This window comes from Pseudopipra pipra, chromosome Z (assembly GCF_036250125.1).
Source record: "Pseudopipra pipra isolate bDixPip1 chromosome Z, bDixPip1.hap1, whole genome shotgun sequence".
Classification (NCBI taxonomy): Eukaryota; Metazoa; Chordata; class Aves; order Passeriformes; family Pipridae; genus Pseudopipra; species Pseudopipra pipra.
In genome coordinates, this window is record NC_087581.1 from 54,265,170 (window position 1) to 54,291,904 (window position 26,735).

General features: G+C 36.7%; 1 protein-coding gene across 1 annotated transcript in view; it reads right to left on the minus strand.

Annotated features, from left to right (window-relative positions):
- Positions 1-233: 233 nt before the first annotated feature.
- TMC1 (transmembrane channel like 1) overlaps positions 234-26,735 on the minus strand; it is a 58,113-nt gene continuing 31,611 nt past the window's right edge. Inside the window, exons 9-20 of the mRNA XM_064643205.1 lie at positions 24,661-24,803; positions 22,037-22,181; positions 19,846-20,040; positions 15,586-15,765; positions 15,184-15,336; positions 13,868-13,996; positions 10,863-10,930; positions 8,642-8,881; positions 4,634-4,759; positions 2,856-2,934; positions 2,632-2,761; positions 234-657 (exon numbers count right to left, since the gene is read on the minus strand). Of these exons, the coding sequence (XP_064499275.1) occupies positions 389-657; positions 2,632-2,761; positions 2,856-2,934; positions 4,634-4,759; positions 8,642-8,881; positions 10,863-10,930; positions 13,868-13,996; positions 15,184-15,336; positions 15,586-15,765; positions 19,846-20,040; positions 22,037-22,181; positions 24,661-24,803 (1,857 nt within the window). The 3' untranslated portion in view covers positions 234-388. The remainder of the gene's footprint in view (positions 658-2,631; positions 2,762-2,855; positions 2,935-4,633; positions 4,760-8,641; positions 8,882-10,862; positions 10,931-13,867; positions 13,997-15,183; positions 15,337-15,585; positions 15,766-19,845; positions 20,041-22,036; positions 22,182-24,660; positions 24,804-26,735) is intronic.

The window sequence follows — 26,735 nt, forward strand, 5'->3', positions numbered from 1 at the left end:
TTTATATACAGCTGTGTTTTCAGTGAACCGTTCTTCTAAGAAAAAGGAAAAGATTAGAGACATAGTTTCAAGCTTTTAAGAAAACAGTCAACTGAATACAAATTGCTTTCCATTCTTCTAAAAAATATCCCCAATTTTATATCCATAATTCGAGTAACCTGTTAACACAGATAACGCATTTTCACAGTGTCTTCAAATGCAAGACATATGCAATGTTTTCTTCTGAAGCTCCCATTACGCAAAAACTGAAGCACGTGGGTTACTTCCATGCACATGAAGATTTACAACAAACATAGTCGGTTCTGCACTTGCAGGAGCGTGTTCGGATTTAGGACCACTCTTCTGTCCTTCATCCTCCTTCATCATATCACCGTGTGCTCAAGGCTCCTTATCTGCAGTTGTGAGGCCCCCTGGGCATTCCTGGTTGTGGTCCTGGGAAGCACGGATTTCCAGGTGGATAGCCTGGCATTCCATACCTTCTTGGCCCCGGGGGCCTTGTCACAGCTATGGATGGGGGAGGAAGGTTTCCTGCTTGGCTCTGTGGGGGATAATGGCTGCTTGGGGCAAGGCTAGGATGCTGGAGCACCTGAGAGGAGCTGGCTTCTTGTGGTTGTCCTGTCTTCTTTGATTCGTTGCCATCCTGTCCTTTCTTGTTGTCTGAAATGTGTTTGGAGGACAGAATTAACAAAAGAGCATGCAAGCCAGAAGTTCCCTGACAGGGAAATCCTTCAGCTACCTGACCACTCCAGAGTGCAGTAGAAAGTGTGGGCCTCCCCAGCCAAAACCTGGGGTAAGGCATCTTCATGATCTTTGTGCTGTATTTTCCATCCAGTTATTTCTGCAATGCTGTGAGAGACTGAAATGGTTAATGGCTTAAACATTGTTAAAATCACTGAAGTACTTTTGTCCACTGTAGCAAACCATGAAAAGAACCAACTGCTTTGTCTGTGACCGACAAAGCCCACCTACCCAATATGCCTCCTACCTGGAGGACTATGGGGAGCTTGAGGCAAGATAAAGATGATACTGTCATCCAATTCTCTCAGGTCTAAGGAGAAGTAAACAAGGCTGGGAGGAGAAGAATGTATCCACAAGGAAAGCCAAACTCCGCAGCTGTGTTGAAAATCAGCTCTGGCTGGGTTTGGTGGAGGGAGACTATAGGCCACAGACTCATTTGCTGAGGCCAGGTCAGCACACTCTTCCCTTCCTGTGAGAGACTGGACTGTCAGTGGTTAATGACTCAAATAATTCAAATGGTTAATGACTCGCCCATTTGTGAAGGCACCAGGTTGCTTTGCTGAGGCCAGGTGTGCACATGCCAGGGGGAGGCTACAAGCCAGACAAGAAGCAGACCCTGCACATTGCTGGTGCTTTTCATCGGTAATTTGCCCTCCATTACACAATTGGAAAACTTCCCCCTCTGCCCATTGAAGGCCTGATGGGGCATAACTGGCTCAACCGCACTACTTGAGAGGCTGCTGTCCTGTCTTAGAAGGTGTCATAAACCATCAAAGACCCCCAAAGCACCCCCCAGACCCATTAGTGAGGCCTTACATCAAAGGACTGCATGTGATATGGAAGTCTTGCAACAGATCTGTCTGTTGCAAAAGATAGTGTAAAACTTCCACCTCCCTCCCCAGGGGAGGTGCTTGGGCATTCTCACCTAGGTTGAATGTATATTAATCCATTGAACTCTGTGTGGGACCCTCAACACCGAGAAGTCCAGAGGAAGAGGACCAATGGGACACCATCAGTACCCACATTGTGGTGATATTTTCCACCTGATCTGTCTCTCTCTGTCACTCTCCTGTTTCCCCCTTTCCTATTTATTTCTATCTCTCTTTAACGCACATTTACTGTTAAATAAAATCCATACTATTTCAGTATAGGTCTTGTTTGCACCTTAATTCAGGCAGAGGCATCTCTCTAATAACTTTAATAATCAAATCATACAGGCCCCCATTGGGGAAAGTAGAGACTTTTCCCAAGATGCACTTAGATATCATCTGTCAACAGTGATGAAGGCAGTAATTAGACATGGCTCTTCCAAAGACAGTCATCTCTAACCTGAGTTTCCCTCCAAGGCTTGAGCCAGTTGAGTTGCTATGTGGCACGCATGCACGATGAGGAAAAGGAAACAGCCAGCAAAATCCCTCAGGACAGACTGAAACCTGCCTGCCCAATCTAGGTTTTCTGTTAAGGAGTGCTACCATACTGTGTTCTGACTATACTTTCTCTAGGTGAACCTGGCACAGAGGACCAAACTGTCCTGAGTATTTCTGGGTCAACAAAATATGACAGAAGGGGCACAAGATTTAGACTTTGATTTATGGTAGATAAGAGGCATCACTGACATTCAGACAAGTCTTTAAGTGGTTTATTTTTTCAATGAGACTGGATCCTTCAATTCATTATAGTTCAGCTTTCTACTTTCGTGCTGCCTGGTGTGGAATAATGTTACAGTATTTCTTAAACAAGCCAAAGAAAGAAAAGTGAACTGGAGATTAGGCTAACACTTGCAATTCAGTATTGTGAATATGTTTCAGGTTAGGAAGCAGTCAAGGCAGTAAGGAAGACTAGGATCACACAAACATGAATTCCTCATACTGAGATGTTCAAACCAGTCCTTACCTTGGTTTGGAGTGGATTCATCTTGCTTGCCTCCTTTAGGCTTTGGCGGTTCTGTCTCAAATGGATTTTCTTCTTGTTCATTTGATTTTTGTGCCTTTTGTTTATTTCTTCTTTTATTTTCTTCTGCTTGCTAATATGGGGAGAGAGAAGGCATCTTTCAGCAACCCAAACAGCTTCTCTGACATTTAGTAAAACCAAAAAATCAATAATTCTTTATTCCTTACACTTTGTAACTTCTTTTTAAGTTCCAAGTTAGCTTCCTTGTAGGATTTGGATGTCGCGTTGAGATAATAAATACTCAGGCTAAATGTAAAGAATAATAATTTCTTGTTAGACGATGACTTACATATAAGGACTCAGAACATTCCTATAGCAACAATTACAGTTGTGATAATATATAGTCTATATCTTTTCCTTATGTACTGTGCCTAATCAGTACTAGTATTTTGACAATGAACAATGAACAACGTGTTTCCTTACAGTATGAAGGCACTGTTTTTTGAGGGGTAAAAAACAAAAGAAATTATTCTCTCTCTCTTAATACTCTACTTTCAATCTTACAGCAGCTAAGGATGTTCCATAAAGCAGTGCTTCACTGTAAAGTATCTTCTAAAGAATAACTTATAAAACTTAATTAATTTGTATGATATACCTTAAAAATGACTAAATCATATTTGTAAAAGCTATTGAACTAATACAGTAGGCAATCTGAAATACTGTGGGAAAAAACCCAACCAAAAGCATAGTTTTTCATTTTTGTTTTTAATTATAACCTCCTTCTTCTAGTGAACAAAAACATAACTGCATAACATAATGCAATTTTCATTTGTTAGTGTATGAAATTACTGTTGTGATAACTATGGAATCAGTAGTTTTCACCATCCTGATTTAATTAGAAAAAATCTGATATGCAGTCTTTTATTGATGTAATCAGTAAATAATGAATTATATATAAAAATAATTAAATATAATATTATATAAATAATATAAATATATGGGACACATAGATATATAACATACATGTTTTTATATAACAGATAGTATTTTTATATTATAGTTATATTTTCTATTTATATAGTTAAATAATCATACTACTAATAATAATGATGCTTATGCTGTTTCCTCCGCTTTGCCTGACTTTGCTTTGTATTTTTTTCCCTCTGTTTATTTTTGGTGTCTTTGCCCTTTATAGCTAAGGGTTAAAATAGAATATGATATTAAGTGAACATTGGCAAAATTTAATCTCATAATTTCGTCTTCCTCTTGCAAAATCCTTCTGCAAATTCTGTTGTATTTTGTAATCATCTTTATATTTATTCGCAGTTCTACAATGCAAAGTTAAATCCAAGCTCACGTCTATGCAGAATTAACTTTTAGTTCAGCAGTATGCTACATAACCCAATACATATATATATGCACACAACAGGTTGAAATGCTTTTATAAAGCAGAACAAATATTCTGGGGTCATTTTCTTTACCAGGTATTGACTGACTTACAAAAATCTCTACCAGCCCTATTTTATAAAGTCTCTAAAACCCTGCTGCACACCTGTCCCAATAGCATAGAGTAGTCTTTAAAAATTAAAGGCATCAAAGATCAGACTCACTGAAAGTTACTGAGAATAACTCTGCTCCATGGTGTTCATGTCTATTGAACTTGCTGAGGATATACGATGTGCTAGTCTGCGTATGGGACTAGCAGATCAATGTTACAACACTTCAGAGCCCCTACAGGCTTTTTGCATTTTAAAAGCTTTGTCATTATTGTGGTAGCAACATTTCTTTTGAAAAGAGTAACAAAACCAAAAAGAAAGCCATTGAACAAAAGAGAGATATCAACCTTTCTGCGAATGGACATTAAGTATGATCAAATAAAACACTCACAAATTCTTCAAGTCCTGACCACTGGACAATCAGTACTGTATTTAATTAGATATTCAGGCAGTGAAGATTCAGAGTGAAAGAAACTTAACAGGCCTTATAGTTAATATTCTATACATACACCATCAGCAGTATAAAGGGTAGGATGAGTCCGGGGTTAGAGGCATAGCCAAATACCTTCCCGAACCAGGAAGGGAAATCATGCTCCAGAGTTTCTGATATGACTTCAAACATTCTAGTCTTCCCACTATTAAACAGAAAAGATGACAATATGTCACATACTAATATTATGGCAACTATGAATATATATGCTAATCACACCACATCAAACCTGGGAAAAGGACAATAAACTGTATGTTTATTTAAAACTTTGCACTCCAGAAGGAATAATATCTTAAGTAATATTTATGTATTCTAGAGGGGAAAATAAACACCAAAATTCTTATTCTATGCTAATAGTTTTCGCCTGCAGTTGCCACCAAGATTACTCCTCAATGAATCAGTGTACTGAGTTGTGAACTCCTCACCATTAACCAATGAGTAAAGTGAAATTTGTGCTCTATGAAGACATGGAGGAAAATTCAAATCCAGTTTTTATGGTCGATAAGCAAAAAATAATCTGCTTGCAATTAGTTTTCAATCAGCAGTGTTCAGCCCAATTCTCCTCTCTCTTTGCTGTGCACCAATGCTACAGAAGTCAGTGGCTGTGCTTCAGGAGATATTTGTTATTGTTGAAGCAATCTAATTACCTTCATATGTAATTGTTCCATGGCTGGCTTATCTACAAAGTATTTTCTTCCTAGACTATTCTTCTTCAGAAATATTTAAGTAGATGTTCCAGAAGTTCCTCACATTTTATTTTGCCTTTGTCTGTGCCTCATAACATAGAGCTTGATATTTTCAACTAAGCAAGACTGGCAAAATGCCTCTCTGTGTATCAAGACTAATTGGTAATTTTACTTGGTTAAAGGAATAGTCTCCAAATTGCCACCTGATAGTTGTCATTGCAGCCTCCCGTCGCTGCTTTTCAGTTCTTGTAAGGCATTTCTGACAAATGGGTCTTTGTTTTTAACTCATTCTCAACACTTACACTCTTCCAGGTAGTATAAAAATGTTGCAGGTAGAATTCCTCAGGTCAGTTCTTTGTCTCTACACACTCTAATCACTCGTGGTAGATGAGAAATTCCATTCTGTGCTCTTCTTATCTTTCCCCAGCATGCACAAAGCTTTTTCTGTCGCAACTTTGCTAATTCTGTCATGTCTTCCCTACTACTGGCAGGCCTCTGTTGAGTTATATATGTTGCTTTTAATGAATGGACTAAAATTTGAAAAAAAAAAAGGAAAAAAAAAAAAGCCCCAAGGAGTCACAATTTTCAAAATAGATGAGCCACTGAGCTACCAACAGGAAAATCTTTTTCTTTTTAAATATGGAGCCATGTATTACCAGTATTTATCCACTGGCTGCTCAACTTTGGCATTACCTATACCCAGTTGGAATGAAACTTCATTAGTTTTATGTGCTCCTCATTAACAGTTACATTGGAGGTTTCATGTATTTGATGAAGAACAACTTATCTCTGCATATGACCAAGAAAAAGTGGCAGGCATCTTTCTCATTTTGAAAAATAATATTACCATTTCATTAATATCCAGTTGAACAACTGTTTCTACTCAGATCTGACCTCAGATGTCTCCCTTTGTATTTTTTTGCTATGACTCTCATAAAATATCTTAATTTGTATCTTTTGCTTTGTTAAAATTTCTTCTGTCCAAGGCTTTCGATACTGTGAGCAGGAAAGGTCTGTGGCAGATTTTGGAACATTTAGGATGTCCCCCCAAGTTCCTCAAAATGATCAGCTCACTCCACAAGAATCAGCATGGCCAGGTCAGATATGGCAACACACTTTCTGAGCCCTTTCTAATAACAAGGCTGCGTTCTTGCACCAACCCTATTCACAGTCTTTTTGAGCATGATGCTCCAAAGGGCCAAGGCAGACCTCGATGATCAGGACGGTATCTACATTCAATATCGTACCGATGGAAGCCTATTCAACCTAAGGTGACTGAAGGCCCACACCAAGACCTTAAACCATCTTGTCCAGGAGCTGCTTTACGCTGACGACGACGCCCCTGTCGCCCACACAGAAGCAGCTCTGCAGCGTTTAACATCCTGCTTTGCAGACGCTGCTGAGCTCTTTGGGCTGGAAGTCAGCTTAAAGAAGACAGAAGTTCTCCATCAACCAGCACCTCAGGAAGTCTTCCATCATCCCCATATCACCATTGGCCAATCAGAGCTCAAATCAGTCCAGCAGTTTAATTACCTAGGTAGCATCATCTCCTTGGATGGTAAGATTGACAGAGAGATAGACAACAGGTTAGCAAAGGCATATAGTGCTTTTGGAAAACTCCATAAAAGAGTTTGGCGAAATAAACACCTGAAGAAAAGCACAAAGGTCAGCGTTTACAGAGCCATAGTGCTGTCTACTCTTTTATATGGGTCCGAATCATGGGTCATTTACCACCACTACCTGCGACTCCTAGAACACTTCAATCAACGCTGTCTCCGCACAATCCTAAACATCCACTGGTCAGATTATGTGACCAATACATCTGTTCTAGAACAAGCAGCAGTCACAAGTATTGAGGCCATGTTGATGAGAACACAGCTGCATTGGGCAGGGCACGTCTCCAGGATGAAGGACCACCGCCTCCCTAAGATCTTGCTTTGTGGTGAACTTGCCACCGGCTGCCGCAAGACAGGAGCTCTGAAGAGGAGATACAAGGACTCCCTGAAGCAACATCTCAGCCTTGGCCACATTGACCTTCATCACTGGTCTGCTCTGGCCTCCAATCAGGAGGTCTGGAGACACACCATCTATAACGCTGCTGCTTCTTTTGAGAACACACGCAGAATCACTCTCGAGTAGAAAAGACAACACGGAAAGAATCGTGTCTTGTTGATACCATCCAAGGAGTCTTTCTGCTGTCCCTTTTGCAACCAGATTTGTCTATCTTGCATTGGCCTCTTTAGCCACCAGTGCACTTGTAACAAATGTGGGTAGAGCCCTTCCCAAATCTTCATTCATGAAGCCTAGCCATGAGAATTTCTTCTGTAAATTCAAACGATTTTCTGTTCCATCACAATTTTTGTCATGTCATGCAATTCTCCCTTTTAAGTACCTGTGGCTGTTGCAGGTGTCTAGAAACAATCTCTCCAATTTTGCCTTTAGCCAAAGTTAATATGGCGAGGCTTCTACTCCTTTAGAAAGTGCACTGGGGATCATGCAGATGTCATTTTACTTACAACAGTAATGTGTTATCTAAACCTTTCATTGCAAACAGAATGCCTCTTACTGTTCTCCTGTTACTGTTGCTTTGTTAATATTTTGTTTAAAAACAAAGACTAAAGACTTCTAGAATTTTTAATTTCATGTCTTGAGTGTTGTTGTGTAATCATTTTAGTTGTATCTCATGCTGCCTGGCAGGTAAAGATGATGAAAATGGTCTCATGTAGTGAGCATAGAAGGAGAAACTGTGGCAAAATCTAAACTAGCTTGAATGCAAAGCGTATGTTTGCATAGGCAGGCCAAGCCAAAGGGTTTAGAAGGAACTAAGGTATATCGAGGTCTTGAAGACTTCAGAAACAAATTCAGCTTGACACTGGTAGTACAGACACATGAAATTCTGAATTGGAGAGAGTCATGACAGTCAAAGACTGAACCACAATACCTTTAGCACACCATCATACATTCTGATATGTATCAGACATGACACAGACATTTCCTAAAAGCCATCACTTTTAAGCCAACAGACTGATATTCACAACAGGTCACTGCTCTACTCCTGAAGAGTAGTTTGTCTTTAGTGCAGCAATAATGATAATATTTACATTAAAATTAACTAAAAGATTTTCTGTTCTGTACCTCAGATAAAACTTCCTAAGGAATTGCTCAGTTTTCCAGGATTCCAGCTTTAGAATTATGCACAATTAAACTCAGTTAAACACTCAGCCTATCAGGTGCTAATGCTTTTTATAGAAGCAGTTTTTCTGTGCTGCATCATTCACTGTGATGTGATGAAGCAGTTCACTACATCAATCACAAAAAATGGTATATAAAATGCAAAGAACCTGAAAGGACCACAGTCAAAAGATGGTGGGATGGAGACAATGGTGTACACAGCAGGCAGTGTGGAGAGAAAGAGGATGAAAAGCAGCATGGCCATGTAGAAGTTATTGGATCTGGAAGCCTTGAAGACCCTCTCTTGGGGGACATTGCAGCACATCACTGCCCAGCACTGCAGGTACATTGATGTGTGGAGGCGAAACACATTGATTGCTGGGAGACATGGAGCATAAAAAGATCCCATCCTAGAAAAGAAGCAAATAAAAAAATAACCACTTTGTTATAGGACTTCTGTCTTCCTAGATATACCAGCCATTCACTATGTCAATGTGCTTTGTAGCCATATGCACTGTGTACTCAGAAATTCATAAAACCATCTTTCTTACTGGTCTTTTTTCTTTTTTTTAAGAAGAACTGGAAAGAATTCTCTATATGAACCTTTTGTTTAAAAGTCCTCTTTCTCTGCAAATTAAATGAGCACTTGATGAAATGTTATTCACTCTTAATTTGTCTGGTAGCATCTTGCTTGTTTTGTGTAAAAACTAAGTATTACCAACCCCAACAGCTAGGAGTAAACAAAATAATTTAGTTTATACTTTATTATTTTTTTAATATACTAACACTATTTTAGGAAGGATATTTTTACTTAGTTGACATTTATTTTAACTTCTGTTTTCATGGTCATTTAGTGGTTTAGGCCAACAATCTGTTTATAGATTCTGCTAAACACTGTGTTTCCCCTATTATACATGGTTGCATGGTTGTCACACTGACACAGTTGGCACCACCTTACTTTTATCACACCTTGTTTCTTGAGTCATGCTGACTGAAGAGCAGTTACACTCATTTGCTTGGCCCTTCCTTCTATTCTGTTTCAGATGAGAAGAAGCATGCGAAAGAGAATTTACAAAGCTCAAATAAAAGAGAAACTAGTTTATCTTACACATGTATTAATGATAAACATGTTTCAGGCAATGTGTGCTTATTATAATTCAGTCAATCTTTTTTAACTCATCTGATGTATCTGTTTCAGTTTAAATCATCAGATATTATTTTGAAAAACACCACAGCTCTATTGCCTTAGCCCTGCAAATATGAATTAGCATGAAAATGGGGTCCCAGCTCTGCAATAAGCAGTAAAATGAAGGATTCTGTATCTAAATAGCATCACAAAAGCACAAGTCCCAGTTTCTGTGTCAGGCAGTATATATTGGAGCATGGCAGCTTAATGCACACAGAGTCTGTACATGTAATGAAGTATAAAAATGATAGACATTTATAGAAGTTTTGTTAGGGAATAATCAGGAATCAAGTCCCTCACCCAGTCCCCAACATCTGTCTGGTAGAGAATGATTTTCAGCCTATCTTCCAAAGTGTTTATTACAGCAGTCAAAAGTATTAGTGACATCAATTGGCAAGTATCAAATGGCAAATAGAGTTTATGCTGGAGCCTCATCATTTTGATGATCAGCAGCCTGAGAAATGTTTCCTACCAGAAACTGGAATGGCAGTCCTAAGGCAGATAACAAGATGCCAGTTGCAAAGCTGAGCTGCTTTTGTGAGATACAGGACACAATGTGAATGCCTCAGATGCCAGCAACAGCTACTTACAGCATGCCATCACTGCAAGGCCAGGGGTGGCAAGGCCCTGGTCATCCACAGTGATAAATCCTCAAATCCTCCATGTGAACGAACCCACAGCGCCACTGTCAGGCTCCCAGTGCAACCCCGCAGCGGGGTTTGGTTGCAGGGACTGCAAGATATTTGCAGCCCCTTGTCTGTATTTCTGTGGTATTCTAAGATTCTGTAACAGTAGCATTGTTTGCACATTCACATGCCTGCACAGTTAAGCGTAAATACATTTGTTTTAAGGCCTTTTTCCACAGAAAACATGGGAAAAGAGGGGTAAGGTATGTTGAAAGGCTGAAATTTAAAGCTATACAGTACAGCAAGCAGTCAGACAACAAAAGTATAAGATTAATCTACACAGCTTTTTACTGGTTGGTCTTACCAATTCATTGCAAACCCCTGATGGTCCCAAAATCTTAGCCCAGAACTAGTTTTGAAGTCTTCTCACTGATTGCAGTGTACCAGAGTTTGGATTATATTTCATTATACTTTCATCAAACTAAAGAAATGGGACACGATCAGGATTTCAGTAGAATCCTTCACAGATACAGCTAAATCCTTCCATCCTGCAGATGCAACATGCTTTGTCACACCTACCAGATCATGCCTTGGTTAAAGATCAGTCCCAGCACATTTCCACTTATATCAAACTCAGAATATGATGGCTGAAAGAAATGATACAGATGTTTTCATTAGGTTTGCAGAAGGGTATTTAAGATGACTTACAGTAGATTAAAACTCTCACTTCCTACAGCAGCAGTACACTGGCATCATTTTACAAGGCCTCTTGCTGCATCTTATCAGCGAATCACAAAATAAATAGTATAACTCAGGGGCAGGAGGCAGTCTTTTATATAGTTTGCAGTATTTTATTGAAAATCTTTTTGATATTTTTTCAGAGGAACGTGCCAAGGGAGAATTAAAAATTATTCTGGTTACTGAGTAAATTTTAAAGCAAAAATTCCGAAATTTTTCGTTGGAGTGGCTAGTGGGGTCATGTAATGTGTCTTCTAATACAGTACCAGACATGATATTCAGTGTGATTAATGTGATTTAGTGTGATTGAATACCTGATTGAACTACAGCATTATTTTTCATATTTCAACAGTTATACTGTTGAGGAATTTCTTTTAAGCATTGATAGATGTTGCCAATCATCGTTTTCCTTGCTTAATATGAATATCTTATCTATAAATCGAGTGTGTTTGATTTTAATTTTTATTTTAAGATTCAGCCATGGAGTGTCATTATTGATTTGTCTGTTGAAGAAAGCCCTCTATCATATACTTTTATTTCCAGTGTAGACACATGCCACAAAAACTATTTAGTCTTATAATTCTGAACTCTTCATTTGACCCCTTCATTCTGTTTCTCCAAATCTTTCATCATTTCTACATCTGTTCTTTTGCCTTAATTATTAATTTCTTATTCATGAACATTTCCATTTGCAAACATTTAATACACTGAATTTAAGCAACAATTGAAATGTATCCATACACGTTAGTATGTGTGCATATGCACCAGAAGAAAACTTTCCGGTAAGAAATTGTGGCTGTAAACTTTTTGTTTGCACTTAAATATCTGTTTCAAACATATTATTTATATGGTTTGCATCCTCACAAGATCTTGTTCACTCACTTTTCTCATAAAAGAGTATTGCTACATCACAGCTGGTGATTTGCATGAATCACCATACTGGAGGACAAAAAGACCACAAATAATGTGTGATTTCTAAGTATCAATTATGCTGATGACTGATAGAAGGAGTAAAGGGCATGAGATGCAAAAATAACTATTCCCTTATGGCTGTACAACAAAGTTATTCTATTGAAATCATCAATTAAAGCCATAATTTTGACTTATACTACGTTATATTGTTGGAATATTTGAGGTCCCTACAGGTTTTCTGTGTAGTTTTGTGTATGTATACATATGTGCCTATGTTTATAGTGATCTGCTATACTTACATTGCATGTATTTATGAATCTGCTTCCATACAAGTAACAATTTAACAGATTACTAATATTCAACTTGAAAGGCTGTAGACTAACAAGATCTGTATAAGATATAATATCAAAAGCAACATGGAGAGAATTAATAGGATCACACAGAATCAAATAATGTATGACTGCTCTTCATAACATAGGGGTTAGCATTAACAAATAAATAATTGGAAATCTAATTTTTAAACACATAAAAGGAAGCAGTTTTTCCACACAACGTGTAAGTTAATTTCTGAAATTCTTCACCAAAGGATATCTTGATTGTCAAAAATATTTAGGATATAGAAAAAGTCTAAAAAGTAATGGATCCATGGCCACTAGCCACAGAGACATAAGTATAGCTAGTTCCTAAGGAGCCTTTTAAGATCAGATATTTACAGAGATTCAGTGATTTCCAGTTTCAACTTCTACTTCCATCTGTTGTTTCAAGCAGCTTACTGGACCTGCAGATTGTAATGGACCAGACCATCATAGACAGTCCTATATACTGCCAATTAAAAATGACAATTATAAGTTGGTTCCAGGATCCCCTATGAGCAGATGTCTTGTTGGCAATTTTTCTGCCCATGCTGTATTCAAACTCCTCCATTTGATTTTGATATTCCAAGGGTTATAATTTGTTTGTGCACAACCTGGCTGTCTGGTAGTCTCTCTCCAGCCTTATACCAGTACTATTTGAGGCACAATGCAAAACCTTTATATAATGCTGAAATTTTGTAGGAGCCAGTGAGTAACAATGTGATTGCTGTATCAGATACCTGAGTTTTTTAGCAGAAAATACCAAAACTTTCTCTTCCTCTGGAAAATTAACATTTCCAGTTTTTAATAAAGCGAGAAATTTCTACATTTAGGAAGGCAAAATTTTGAGGGAAGAAGGACATAATTATGGCAGAACAGCTATGATGACTGGTTATGCAGAGGTACCCATGATAGTCTTAAATTACTTTGCTCTATTCTGCACTAAAGTCCTCAGAAACTTCACAAGCTTTTACAATACCATGACTACTATTTAAGGATGAAAAGCAGCATCAAATCTTACAGTATACATTTAGCAGGCAAATTTAGCCTAGATCAGGTCAGAGTAAAAGTGTGAAAGTCTCAACTCCCAAGTGAAAAGTTCTATACTTCTTATGTTACTAGGTTTACTAAGTTACTAACCTTACTAAGTTACCAACCTTACTAACTTTATCTAAGCTAAATTAATTCTAATAAAAAAAAATATATAAGATTTCTAGAACAGGATCTTTCCTATATTTCTCCACAAGCACTGTGTGCCAGAAAACCCTATCCCAACTCCCATAGAAATCAATGCAATTGTATTCTGTGGAAGAGAGAACAAGTCTTCAAACTATAAACATGTGAAAAATATGTACTCAGTGTTCTTATACAATCAAATAAATTTTAAAACTCCTTAAGTTACAAAAATCTAAATAATAAGACAAATATTAGAGCATATACACATGCCAAGAAAAACTAACACAGGGATTTTGAAGATAATGTGTCTAGCCAAAAATTAACTGTAGGATTGAAAGGAAAATGCAATTTTTTACATAAATGTGAAGTAATAGGTAACAAAGACATTTAAAATCAGATACTTACAAATCCATACTCCAAGTCCCAGCACCAGCAGTAATTGAAAAACCTAACAAAGACAGCTCTCAAGAAATCGCCAATTAGAATCGTGATGTATGTTGTCATCGTGTCAGACACTGTCAGGCGCACAAATTCCTGTTTAGAGCAATATTCTCTTTTAAGAATATATTTACGTAATTAATAGTCACAATAATAATGAAATACTGGACTAGATCTGTAATTGTGATTATCCTGCTTCAGCATGGAAAAGACTCTGATCCTCCTCTACAATCATTTATTCTGTAATAGGCCTAGGGAAATACTGCCCTTCATTTGCTAGAGGTATCCTTTACTCTAATTTGTGCTTATATTTTCAGATGAGACTTCCTGGGAATGATTAGACTGGGAAAGATTTCCAGCCAAGATTGCTGCTATAACAGAAACCTGAGCTAATATCTTAAACTGCTGCAAATCCTCATTCCTCTACTTTTATTTTGGTATGTTCCACTAAAGCCTATTGTAACAGGCCCAATAGTCTAAAGCTTACCTGAATAGTCCAAAAAGCTATTACTCTCCCTGATCTGAAATTAAGGGGAAAGTTATTTCAGTGATGAGCTCTTGGTGTTAGCTTATTATTCAGCATCAGTGAAATGAATAGAGGGTCTGATTTTTCTCCCTATATGCTCCCTGCTGGTGATTTATTCATTCAGGACGACAATTTGTCAGAGCGATGGAGAAACAGCGAAAGTGATTCAGAACTGAATTTGGTTTTGTGGACAGAAGAATAACAGCAAAGTATGATCAAACAGAGGAAAAGAATATGTTAGAAAATTGTTTGGAAACCACATTTTATATTGATGGGTTAATATGAATAAATACTCAACTGAATAAAAGAGAATAATTGAGCAGATTTACCATTTAATCACTATTGTTGTTTTACATTATTTTACTTATGCTAAAGACAGAGACAACTTCTCAAAAGCATACTGCTGTAAGAGCTGTCTTACACACATGTCCTTGTTTTTCAAAATTGCTAAACGAGTTTTGCAAGGCAAAGATGGAATCAGGAAGAGGAAGAAAAGTCAAGGGGATAGTGAAAAGAAGGGTAAAAAATAAATGTTTTCAATGCTGTCAACTAATAGGAGAAAGAATTTCCTTCTAGACAGGGTTCAAAATAAAATAAAATAATTTTTAAAAAAAATTTTAGTTCAAGAAAAGGTCCCACATCTGCTTCTGCTCACCTTTTCCCACCTTAATGACACACTAGCAGAAATAAAGAGAGTTTAGACATCATATTGTGTAACTGACCTATTTTAAATATGAGCTCAAAGCAGATATATTACCTGTCCCACCATTGTTTCCCAGCATGGCCCTCTGGGGACATCAGCAGGGTCTACCTGTATTGGAGGAGCAGTCGAATTTTCTGGAATAGTACCATTGTACAGACTGGCTTCCCATATTGTCATGTTATATTTGACTATCTTTTCTTCTTCCAACTAAGTAAAAAAATAAATTGGGAGAAAAACAACAACAACAACAACAACAACAAAACAGCATGAACTTGTTACAAACTCTCAGTGTGTTCTGTTCCAAGATTCCCATGATAGTTCAGGCATGGATGCAATTTAAGTATAGAAAGAAAAGTATATCTTTCACTGACATGCCTGTGATTGACTGGAAGTCCTCATTTCCTCATTCTTGCCCAGTGACATGTTAAAAATAGTGAAGGGTAGTAAATATCTTGCCTTGAGGTTGATTTCATCCATTAGGGCGATAATGAAAGTGTAGAGATTGCCAAGAAAAAGGGCAAAGATTCGTCCCAGCTGCCATCTTAGAGCTATTCGAGGGTGGTAATTCTCCAGGGAACTGATTACATCAAACAAAGTTGGACAGAACATTCCTAAAAGTGACATAACCATGTTCACCTGTGGAGGAAGGGGAGAAAAAAGTTTACAGTGAAATGTTAGAAATTAATTCTTCTATTATTATTTATTTGGATGAAAAAGCCATTACTACTTCACATTAGGGTTTTGATTTAATAAAAAACAAAATCCAGTCTTAAGTATCACAAGTTGTTTTCACAAAGGAAGAAAGATTTGAAAAGTCAGTTGCAATCTACTTTAGATGGATATAAGATTTTTTTTTCATTTTCCATTTCACATACATTTCAAAAATATTCAAATGTTAATTATTCTGACCATAATCTACAATTTAACTAAAATTCTACTCTAATAGGACTTAACAAAACCTATCTCTAGTACTGGTTTATGCTATCATCTCTACCACATCTTCCCCAAAGACAGACAGATACTCTATAAAAAGCTTTCCTACAAAAATACTGCACTAAATTTAATTTATCTGAGATCTCACCTAAAATTAATTCTAGATGTCACAGAATCATAGAATCACAGAGTATCTCAAGTTGGAAGGGACTCATAAGGATCATCAAGTCCAACTCCCTGCTCTCCACAGGACTACCCAAAGAAAGCCAAATAAATAAGAGTGTCATCCAGACACTCTTTGAACTCTGACAAGCTTAGTGCCCTGACTACTTCACAAGGGAGCCTGTTCCAGTGACTCACCACACTGTCTGTGAAGAACCCTTACCTAATGTCCAATATGAATTTCCTCTGATGCAGCTTCATTCCCTTTCCTTGTGCTCTGTTGCTGGTCCCCAGAGAGAGCTCAGTGTGTGCCCCTCTGCTGCTCCCCTTTGATGGGATCACCACTCAGCCTGTTCTTCTCCAAGCTCAACAGGCCAAGTGACCTCAGCTGCTCCTCTTTAGTCTGGCCATCAAAGCCTTTCACCATCTTGGTCACTCTGGACATGCTCTAATATTTTGATTCTATTGAAGCACCCAAACTGCACACGGGACTCAAGGTGGGGACACACCAGTGCAGAGCAGAGTGAGACAATCACCTCCCTCAACCTGCTGGCGATCCTGTGCCTGATGCATCCCTGGACATCATTGTCCCTTTTGGCTGACAGTGCACTGCTGACTCATATTCAACTTTCATCTACCCAAACCCCTGGATCCTTTTCTCTGGAGCTGCTCCCCTGCCTCTCATCCTTCCACTGGTACGTATACCCAGGATTACCCTATCCCATGTGCAGAATCCAACACTTATTCTTGTTAAATTTCGTGTGGTTGGTGATTTCATACGGCCCAGCTCTCCATCTCGTATCTCATCTCCTCAATTCGTAAGAAAATTCAAATCAGTCCCTCTTCTTTCTGCCTGATTTTCTTAGAAACCTCTAATAAAATTAACTCATCATCTTAGCAGTATGGAAATGGAACAATTTTACTGGAACAAAACAAAACAAACAAAAAACACAAGACATAACTAGTTTTTATGGAAAACTAAAAATACAACATAACTTATAAATGCTACAGATGAGTGAGACATTCCAGTAATGTGACATTCCTAAGTGATTGCTGAAAGTTATTTCAAGTCTACTTGAACCTTGTTGTTCTAATTCATTTTGCCAGCCATAAATGAAAAGGAATGAAAAAGTTTAAGAGTGCAGTTAACTACCTTCAATGTGAAATAACACTGTATTACAAAACATGTGTCTGTAAGGGACTAAAAATGATAAACAATAAACAGGAGATATTTTCTCAATCTAAGTTATAAAGGTTGTTAGAAAGCACAAAGATGTTTATTTGAGATTCATCATACCAGAACAACTAAGAAGAATAACTTGATTTAGTCACCAAAAAATTAATTGTTCACAGGACTGTAGTCTTCTAATTGCTCTGCAACAAGCTTTTCTGAGCCATGCTTGAATCCATTTTGCTAGAACAAGTGTAAACTTTTTAAAATTTCTGATTTTCTGCTGCCAAGAGAGTTAAAACTGTTCTTGCTTCTTGGAAATAATAAGGCAGCAGAAAGGCACTAAACCAACAAATAAATTCACTCACTTGCAAATGTGTATGTTCCTACTACTAAAAATTTACGTACATTTGACTGGTGTTCTTGATGAATAGAAGTAAATAGTTTTCTTTTTGTTTTTATACTCTTGGTTTTTAATGACTTCTAGAGCTAACAAATTAGTTTTGGGGGTTTTTTGCACTTGTAGGCAATTAGTGTATTCTGTGCATGGCTTGTGGCACCCCCTGACAAATATGTAGGTATTGTATTAATGATTACAGGAATTCACTGATGTTTATTTATTTATTTATTTAGATGGCATTATTTGTAATTAGGATTATCTTGTTAAAATAATAAGTCACTGTTACCTCATAACATTCAAAAGAGAAACAACCAACTAAAAACTTGAATGACTGCTACCTTTTACCTTATTATATTAACAGTTCTGTTGAGTTTTATACATTAGTGCTTTGAATAAATTTTCACTTATGAGAATTGTCCTATTTTTTGTGCTTATAGTAGGTGATGAGAGTTTGGTCGTAAAAGTATTCATTAATTTCTCTTTGTACTGAACTGCACAAACTTGATCTTAAGGTCTTCAACGTATCTAACATAGTTTATACCACATTGTCTTAGTCACCATCAGACCTAAGAAATTATGCTCAATATGGCCCAAAATGGCAACAAGTCAACTACAGATAGTGTGACTAACCACAGATTCCTAAAATTCAGACTAATTGTAACTGGATGTGTATCCTGTTTATCAATAGGAATGTTGGGTCTTGTTGTGGTGCTGATTCCGGTGTCTCATATTCTCCCAAGGGAACAAGTCCCAGAGGCATAAGAGGAGATGTTCTGGTTCACACCAAAGGGTGGTGGAGGCAAACAGGTACCCAGGGATGAGCAATAACAGGACAAACATATATGAATAAGTCATAGACTACAACTACATTAAGTTTGGGAACTTGTTCATTCAGGTCTGTTCATTATGCATCAAGTAACACACAGAGTATTTCTCTTTTATGCCTTATATAAATCTTCCTTCACACAAAAGTAAATTTTTTGTACCCATAGCACTGGCATCCATATCTACCATTCCTTCCCTTTTGCTTTTTCTGAACCTGGCTTCTACTTAATTTATTTTATGTCCCTTAGTTCTCATACTGGAATACATAGTAAACATATTTTAGGAGAAAAGGTGGGTGTGTTCTTTGGGCAGTACTACATATAGTATCTGTTAATTTTATTGAAAGTTTTCTTGTTGTTACATGTGAGAGGCAGGACAGAAGGCACTGCTTTTTTTTCTCTCAAACATTCACTTTCTATATTTTATTATTTTCTCTATTTTTTACCACATATCTGAATTATGTCTGTTTTTTCTCATTTGCTTTCTGTCTCCATTTTTCCATGCCTTGACTGCTCATGCTCCCCATCTCCAAAGCACTTCTAATTTTGGAGAACAGATGCTATTAAGGTAAGAAGCGAAATGAGGCACAGCAATTTGAAAGTTGAAAAGTGAGAAATTATTACAAATGAAAATTCAAAGCTTTAATGAGACAGAATGCAACATATTGATTTTTCAAAATATAAAAACCATGATGGAGTTCTAAATTTCAAAAGTATAAACTTTTCTCATATATTTTCAAAGATATAGTAGCATTAGGCACAGATTAGACAAAAAGAAATGGTATAGGACCCTTGGACAGGGCAGATGGAATGGGAAGGCTTGAGTTTCGACCTCCTGCTATGCTGCAGAGTTGTATCCATGAGGCCCCAGATAACTTTGTGCCCACACACCAGTCACTTTGCTTGGGACAGTCTCAGAGGAAAGCATCAGGAAGCTGGGTTCCTTGAGTAGAGCTTGTGAATTCATAGAGTGTCTGGAAAACAATCTTAAGAGCACAGAGGAGGAATCATAATGGCCTCAAATGGAAACTAAATACAAAGCATTGTATTGACATTTGAAAGAAGCAACCAAGAAATTTTATGAAGCAGGAGTCAAAAGCAATTCTTTTGTTAGATATTTACCACCCATACTCAGAATATTTAAATATCAGGAAAAAAATGCAACATGCAAAGCAGAGGAACACAGTTTCAAACCACATCTATCATAGAAATATGCTAGCACGAACTTCATTTCTTTCCCACCACCCGTAGTTCTCCAGACCTTCCAAGGCAAATTTCTGGGATCTTCTGACAACAAAAAAGATGAGGTAGCCACTTCCAGCAAGAGTGCATAGGGCTAAGAAGTTAGCAAGAACCCTCAGAAATCGAGTCAAGTGAATATTTTCTTCTTTTCGGCTCTCCTGCTCCTCCACGATTGCTTCCTGCACTTGTTAGAAAGAAAAAAATATTACGAATACTTTAATGATCAAGGCCCCATATTACTTCCTAAATTGTTAGAAGTCAGTTAAATAAATTATAAAGATGCAAATGCACATCTGCATTTCATGTTTTGAGATGATCTTATACTATCTCATAAAGTCTTGTTTAGGCCTTGGTAAATTCTGGGGATTTGGCTCCCAGGGTTTGCTTTGCCTTTGTTGAGTGTGTCCCCACTGAGTCTTGTTACGCTTGTACTCATGTGCCAACAAGAAACTAGTACATTTTGTCAGCTTGCAAGGTGATATGAGGCTGAGTGACACAGCAGGATAGATGTGTCATTATCTGTCACACTTTAGAAATGTGCATTTGTGAGAAAAGAGGAAAAAGTTTCATTCTGAAAGTCAGCAATTTGGAGGGAATAAAAATACAGTCCAGATGTCGGAATCCCAGAAGAGGCAGACAGTGGAGACCTTCAGACTTCAGAATAGAATATTTGCCCCACATTTACCCTTGGCCATGACTGATAAATATTAAGACTGGTGTAACTCTAGTCTCCAGCTTTTTGCTGCAGAAGGAGCTTTTGCTATGGAGTGTCCTCATGAAGGGGAGTTTGGTTACAGAGATAAGTTGCCCAGAGGGGAAGCTGAACTCCTGCATTGTAATAATTGCCCTGCATGGCTCTGCTCTTTTTACAGCTTGCATTTGTCACATAAATGAAAGGAGATTGCAGCAGCTTTTGAACAGAACTCCAATGACCTCACCCAAGTCAAGAATTCACCCTTTATCTCTGAGGTTCTTTGCTCATTTGCAAGCATCACTGTAAATCTTCATGAGTTTATTTTTCAAAATTAAGCCTTTGTCTCAATTGATTTGTTATCTTCCCCAAATATCTTTCAGTATCTGACTCTAATAGGCAGACAGGGAAAGCTGACAGAGTTTCAGTGCTTTAAGTCTGTATTTCTTCAGTATTTGTTTTCCTAGGATCTTTTCTTGATGACTTACGCTGACTTTGAGTGCATTTATCTGTTATGCCTGCAGTTGAGAAGATGGGCAGGAGGTGTTGGTAAATTGGCAATATCCCTACTGTGGACAGGAAAGGTGGTGTGTGCAGCTGGCGCTTAGTCCTCCAGCTCCCCTCATGCATGTTTTCAGTGCCACTGTAAGCCTAGCATCTTCTTCATTGTCTGGCAACACTTTGCCAGTGTATTCCCTGCATATTATTACATGGAAAAATAAATTTTCCTTTACATGATACACAGACGTGTCCCAGAGACCCCAGTGTGGAAACTCATTCTTTCACATTCAACATATAGAATATATTCCCTTCACTGTTTTCACTGTGGTGCATCTTGCTCCTTGCCCCAGATTCCTCACACAGTGACTCTTGAAATCAACATATCTGTACAGTGAAAAGAGGCCTAAGAACATCTTACATTGTTTTGCAAATTGGGCTATATTTCGTAATTAATTTGAAAATAAAAACATTACATTGTGCAAGGAAAGTAATCTTCTTTTCTTACTGAAAAGCAGGTATACACTCAAAATTCTGAGGCCAATTCTTATGACATGATAAATAGCCCTTTATAGATGATTCTATTATTTTATTTTATGATATCTCTTCTCTGTAACAAGAGAAGGTGGTAATGTGAGGTTAGCAATATATGACGAACATCCAAAAAAAATTTTTTCAGACAAGCACCATAGAAATTGGAAGCCATCAGAGATGAGAAAAAGGAAAATACTATTTTTACAGTAGAATAATTTTTCTAAAGCTTGTACTGTCAGCATGGAGGACACAAAACATGATAAACCTTTTTCTTCCAAAATTAAAATGAAAAAATAAGATGACAAGGCACAAAGATTCAGAAGGGTATGATGCCAGTTTGAGTTTAAGTTTCTAGGCCCCAGGCACAATTTACACTTGGCCTTAGTTCCATCTGATTCACATTAATGTGAAAGACAAATACTGTTACCTCTCCTTAGTGAGCTCTGTTTTACCTTAAAGCTTGTTGTGATGGAGGCAAACTTATTATCTGCTGTCTCAGGATTGCCAATCAGGTAGTCCCAGCTTGTAAACATTTTCCAGCTGAAATTAAAACTAGTATCATCTCCACCACCATCATCATTTGCATTTCTTGCCATTCTACAAAAGGCAGAAAGACACAGGAAGACCTTGTTAGAACTAGTTCTACTTTGAGAGCACGATTTTTAAATTGTTCCTTAGTTTTAACACTTTTCTGAAAAAAAACCCAAACAAACCAAATCCTGTATCATTCTTGCTGTCAGTTGTTATACTAAATTTTTTCTCAAAGCAAAAAGAAACAAGAGAAAAGGATGGTGGTTTTCATATTTAGACAATTTATGAGCTCACAACACACAATTTGATGAGGAAGAATGAATGTACCTTATTAACACCTTGACAAAACTCTGCTCGATAAGAAATGCAGTGGAAAAACAATATCAAACAATCTCTTAAATAGAAAGCTGCAGAGATCCTCAACTGCAATAGATTTTATTAGACACTTCGCAAAGAGAAAAAAGAGAAAAATTATAAATAAAATATTCTAAAAAAAAGTATTCTAAAACCAAAACAAACAAATAAATACAAAAATCCCAAAAATAAATAAATATATCAAAGATTATAATAAATATTCTAAAATAACAAGCCAGAACAAAATCTGGTTATAGAATACAAAATGTCACTAATAGAGCTTTCTATCTCCTATACACATGCACAAGAGATTTATAATAGTATGCAGAAACATCAGATAATTTCTTCAGAGAAATACTTTTTCAGATTTGGCTTAATCTGAACTACAAAATTTTCTGCTTCAAACAGTTGTCATTCATGTAATAACCATGGTCTTGCTTCTGCATAGTTGGTCACCTAATTCAAATCATTAAGCACAAGGATGAAGTGTATTGGTAGGGGAAAAATCATTAAGCCTTCAATAATGTATTTATTTATCAGTGACAAAAAGGCAACACCTATTTTAAAGCTCACTAGTGCAACAGAGTTATGTTATTAATATTAATGCATTCTACATACCACATCTTTAAGAGACCATATCCTCTCAAATCTAGGAGAAGAATAGTAAGCAAATAATACAGCAAATCCTTTGAGCTGCCATAAATCAATACCAGGGTTGTTTATATACAGAAGGATCAGAGACCATGGAAGATTCTTGGTAGAATCTGCCCTTTTCTAGTTTATAGACTAAGACAATTCCTTCTCAAGAGTTTTTAATGAAATAAGGAATAATCTTGTGGTTAGAATATAATTTCTTTGGGACCAGAAATGTTTCAATTTTATGTTGTGCACTTTAAGAGCTGAAGAGAGCAACCCTTTATGTAAATATTTCCCTTAAAGAGAATAACAGTGTTTATAATCCTCACTATCTCTTTCACATAGATATTTCCTTTCCCAGTTCTCAGCAGCAGAAAAATAGTAGCACCTGCTGTTACACTGCTCTTAGTTTCACTGTCCACTGTGCTTCTTTCTGGAGAAACAGAAAAGAGCAGAAAAGTTTGCAAGCACTCTCATATGATTATCTGGATGTTGGTCAGCATTAGTGTCATATGGCCAGATGGAAAGTTAGCACATACAATGTATTTTCTTCTCAAGGATATTCCCTTGTTTGGGCTATAGGGTTTTTCTTCTAGAAGGCATTTATTTATTTTTGTCTGAGTGACAGTCATTGAAATAAAATTATCTGAGACTAAAACTTTTCTAATCATTATAAAAAAATATTTTAAAATATATTTTTGAACTAAATGAATTGTTTTTTTTATTGTGGTAGTTTGTTTCCTCTCCAAAAATACATATATGTGACTGAAGACTTTTTGGTTTTTTCTTTTTTTTTTTCTGAAATGCTTCTTGCCCCAGGTAGGAACCAGTTTGAAAGACAGAATGTGAATTAATCCAGTGCTCATGCAAATGAAAAATACTGCCTTCAGCATGAAACAGTGGAAATAGATTAACTGCATTTTTCTCTATATTTACAAATGTCTTTGAATCTTGACCTGCAACGCTCTGATTTTTTTCACCATGGGCATTTTGTGAAGCCACTGCTAGGGCTAACTGTATTACTGTGTTAGGTGGTCATTTTGCTTGAATCAAGAGTACTAAAGATTATAAAAAATGGCAGCATTTATTGTTGACTGTGAGCTACACATGGAATTATTTGCCATATGCTTCTTTCCTGCTTTGTAAAATAGTTTATTTCACATAAGGTATCATTAAATGTAGAACAATTGAATTTCCTGAATGTTAGCTGACAAGTATCATGAAAAGATGCCAAGTATTATGGAAAGATAGGCTAACAGCTCTCTTCCATACTTTATGCATTCATTTTTTTTTCTGAAGATCAGGACAGAAGTGGGTTTTTTATTTCAGTAAAGATCTATTCCCACTTTCACAACACTGTAGCACAAGCCTGTGCTGCAGAACAACAGAAAAATAACATAGGTTGAAGGAATCTTACACAACTTCGGCCTTGCACTTGATCTTGCATTGCCTTGTCCTTACAATTACCATATTTTTAAAAAGAGAGTCTCGGGGGTCCATAGTGAAATTATTTGCTTCTTTGAATTACTTTGTTCTAGAGCCAAGGAACACTTACGTTCGTATGACAATCATAAAGCTGTAGCCAATAGTCCCAACCCCAACAAGGAAATATGAAAGAGGCATCCTGAACTTCAGCCATCCAATCGTCCTCTGGTTATTGTAATAACCGTAAAAGAGTACAGAATACTGTGCAAAGCCCTGAAAAGTCAGCAAAAATTATAATGTTACATTTCTTAATTATGCTCATAGTCACCAACTGTAACAATAGCAATGTACTAAAACATTCACTTGAATGAAATCAAATCAGTTGTAAGCAAAACTATAATAAATCTCACAGGATGGAAAAGGTCTCCGTTTTTAAAAAAAGACATAAAATATTTCATAGCAACTTCAAAATCTTTTATCTTTAAAACTCTTCGTGAACACTCTGTCTACAATTTAATGAGTCAAAACTTCTTCATCCACAAACTTCTTGTAAAGACAAAAGTATATTATTTTACAAAATTTATTTTTCAGATTGTGTGCAGATTAAATGCCAGATTTTTAACTTAATATTCATATTTCTAAAATTTACTTACATAGCCTATTTGATATGGAATTCTATGTGTTCATTGTATGATGGGTGATCATTCAATATATATTAACCAACAGGTAGCTGCATTTTATGGGTGATTATTCAGTAGGTAGGGTTTTTACACATTTAGAGTAAACTCCAAGGCTATAAAAATTGCAATATGAGTGCATTGGCTTTCTCAGCAATTAAAAGTGTATCTTCTTTTCTAAATATCTTAACAGGAACTGCCCTCTCTTTTACAGCTCAGATCACTGATTTTTCAGAATAATTTACTAGTATCTTATTAACTGTAAGAAATTGCTGGTATCGACATGAATAAAATATCTAAAACTTCCTGATAATTCTCAGAGCAAGAACTCACCTCCTAGAAGAAGACCAAAGCCAGAGTCTTTACAAGCTCAGCTTAGCTCATGCACAGCAATGGCAAAGCTCCAGACGGATATGAGGATTTCAAGTCAAATACATAGTATTTGAACATGTAATTGGAGGATGGACAATGCATTATTTTGATGGCAATACAACAAGCTGGGGGGGTTGTGAGTTAAAAAAGCCATATGTTTCCCGTCTGTTTTTCAGTTGCCCATTTTTCTTAAAATTAATAACATCTTTCTCTTATATATTATATATTATGAAATTTTTAAGTTGCTATATTTTGCAAAGTTAAAGATAATTCCTTCACTGTGTGTCATCCAGCATATTGATTCCTGGGCTTTGTCAACTGCATTTCACTGTAAAATTTGAAACAACTTTAGTTCTGTAAAGGTAGGCATGCATGGAAGATATCTTTCACTCCCTTGTGAGCCAAGCATGAAAGAGTGTTGATCAAATATTTTATTGTAATAAGCTTTGAGAGTCTGATTTTTTTTATGTTTGGACTATTACCTGAAAAATATATGCTAAAACTGAATTCCAATTAATATCTATTAAAAGCCAAAAGTGTTTCTCTTTACCATGTCAACAATACAAATACAATTTCAAGAAAAAAAAAAAAAGGCAAAAAATAGGCTGTGCTCATCTTTTATTTACTGTCTTATGGACTGGTGGGGTTGGGGGTTTTTGCGTTTTTGTTGGGTTTTTTACAGGGATGAAATAATGATTGGGGGGGTGTGTTCATATATTTGTAACATACTTGGTAACATACAAGTACTGGTAGCAGATGAAAGGTATTATGTCCCGTGCTGTTTAAACAAAGATCTCATTGTCTTAAGGGAATATTTGTCAATCTGACATGCCTCAAGAAAATTCTTTTTTTCCACTCCATATTTCAGGGGATCCATCTCTTTCATTGCCTAATTCTATGTTTATTGCACATGCATTTGCTCCTTGTGTAAACTGCTACTTTGTTGTTTATTACACTTTCTTTTTCAGAGCTCTCATATTCCATTTCTGACAATTATTATAAACTTCTCCTGTCTTTCCTCAATATCTGCATTCATGTTTTCTCAAATACATTTCTTTTAAAAACATTGCTCCAATTTTCTGTAAAAAGCACTTCTAGTCTCTATTCTCTTTAAATAATCTTCAAGTTACTGTAACTCCTTTTTCCTCATATATCT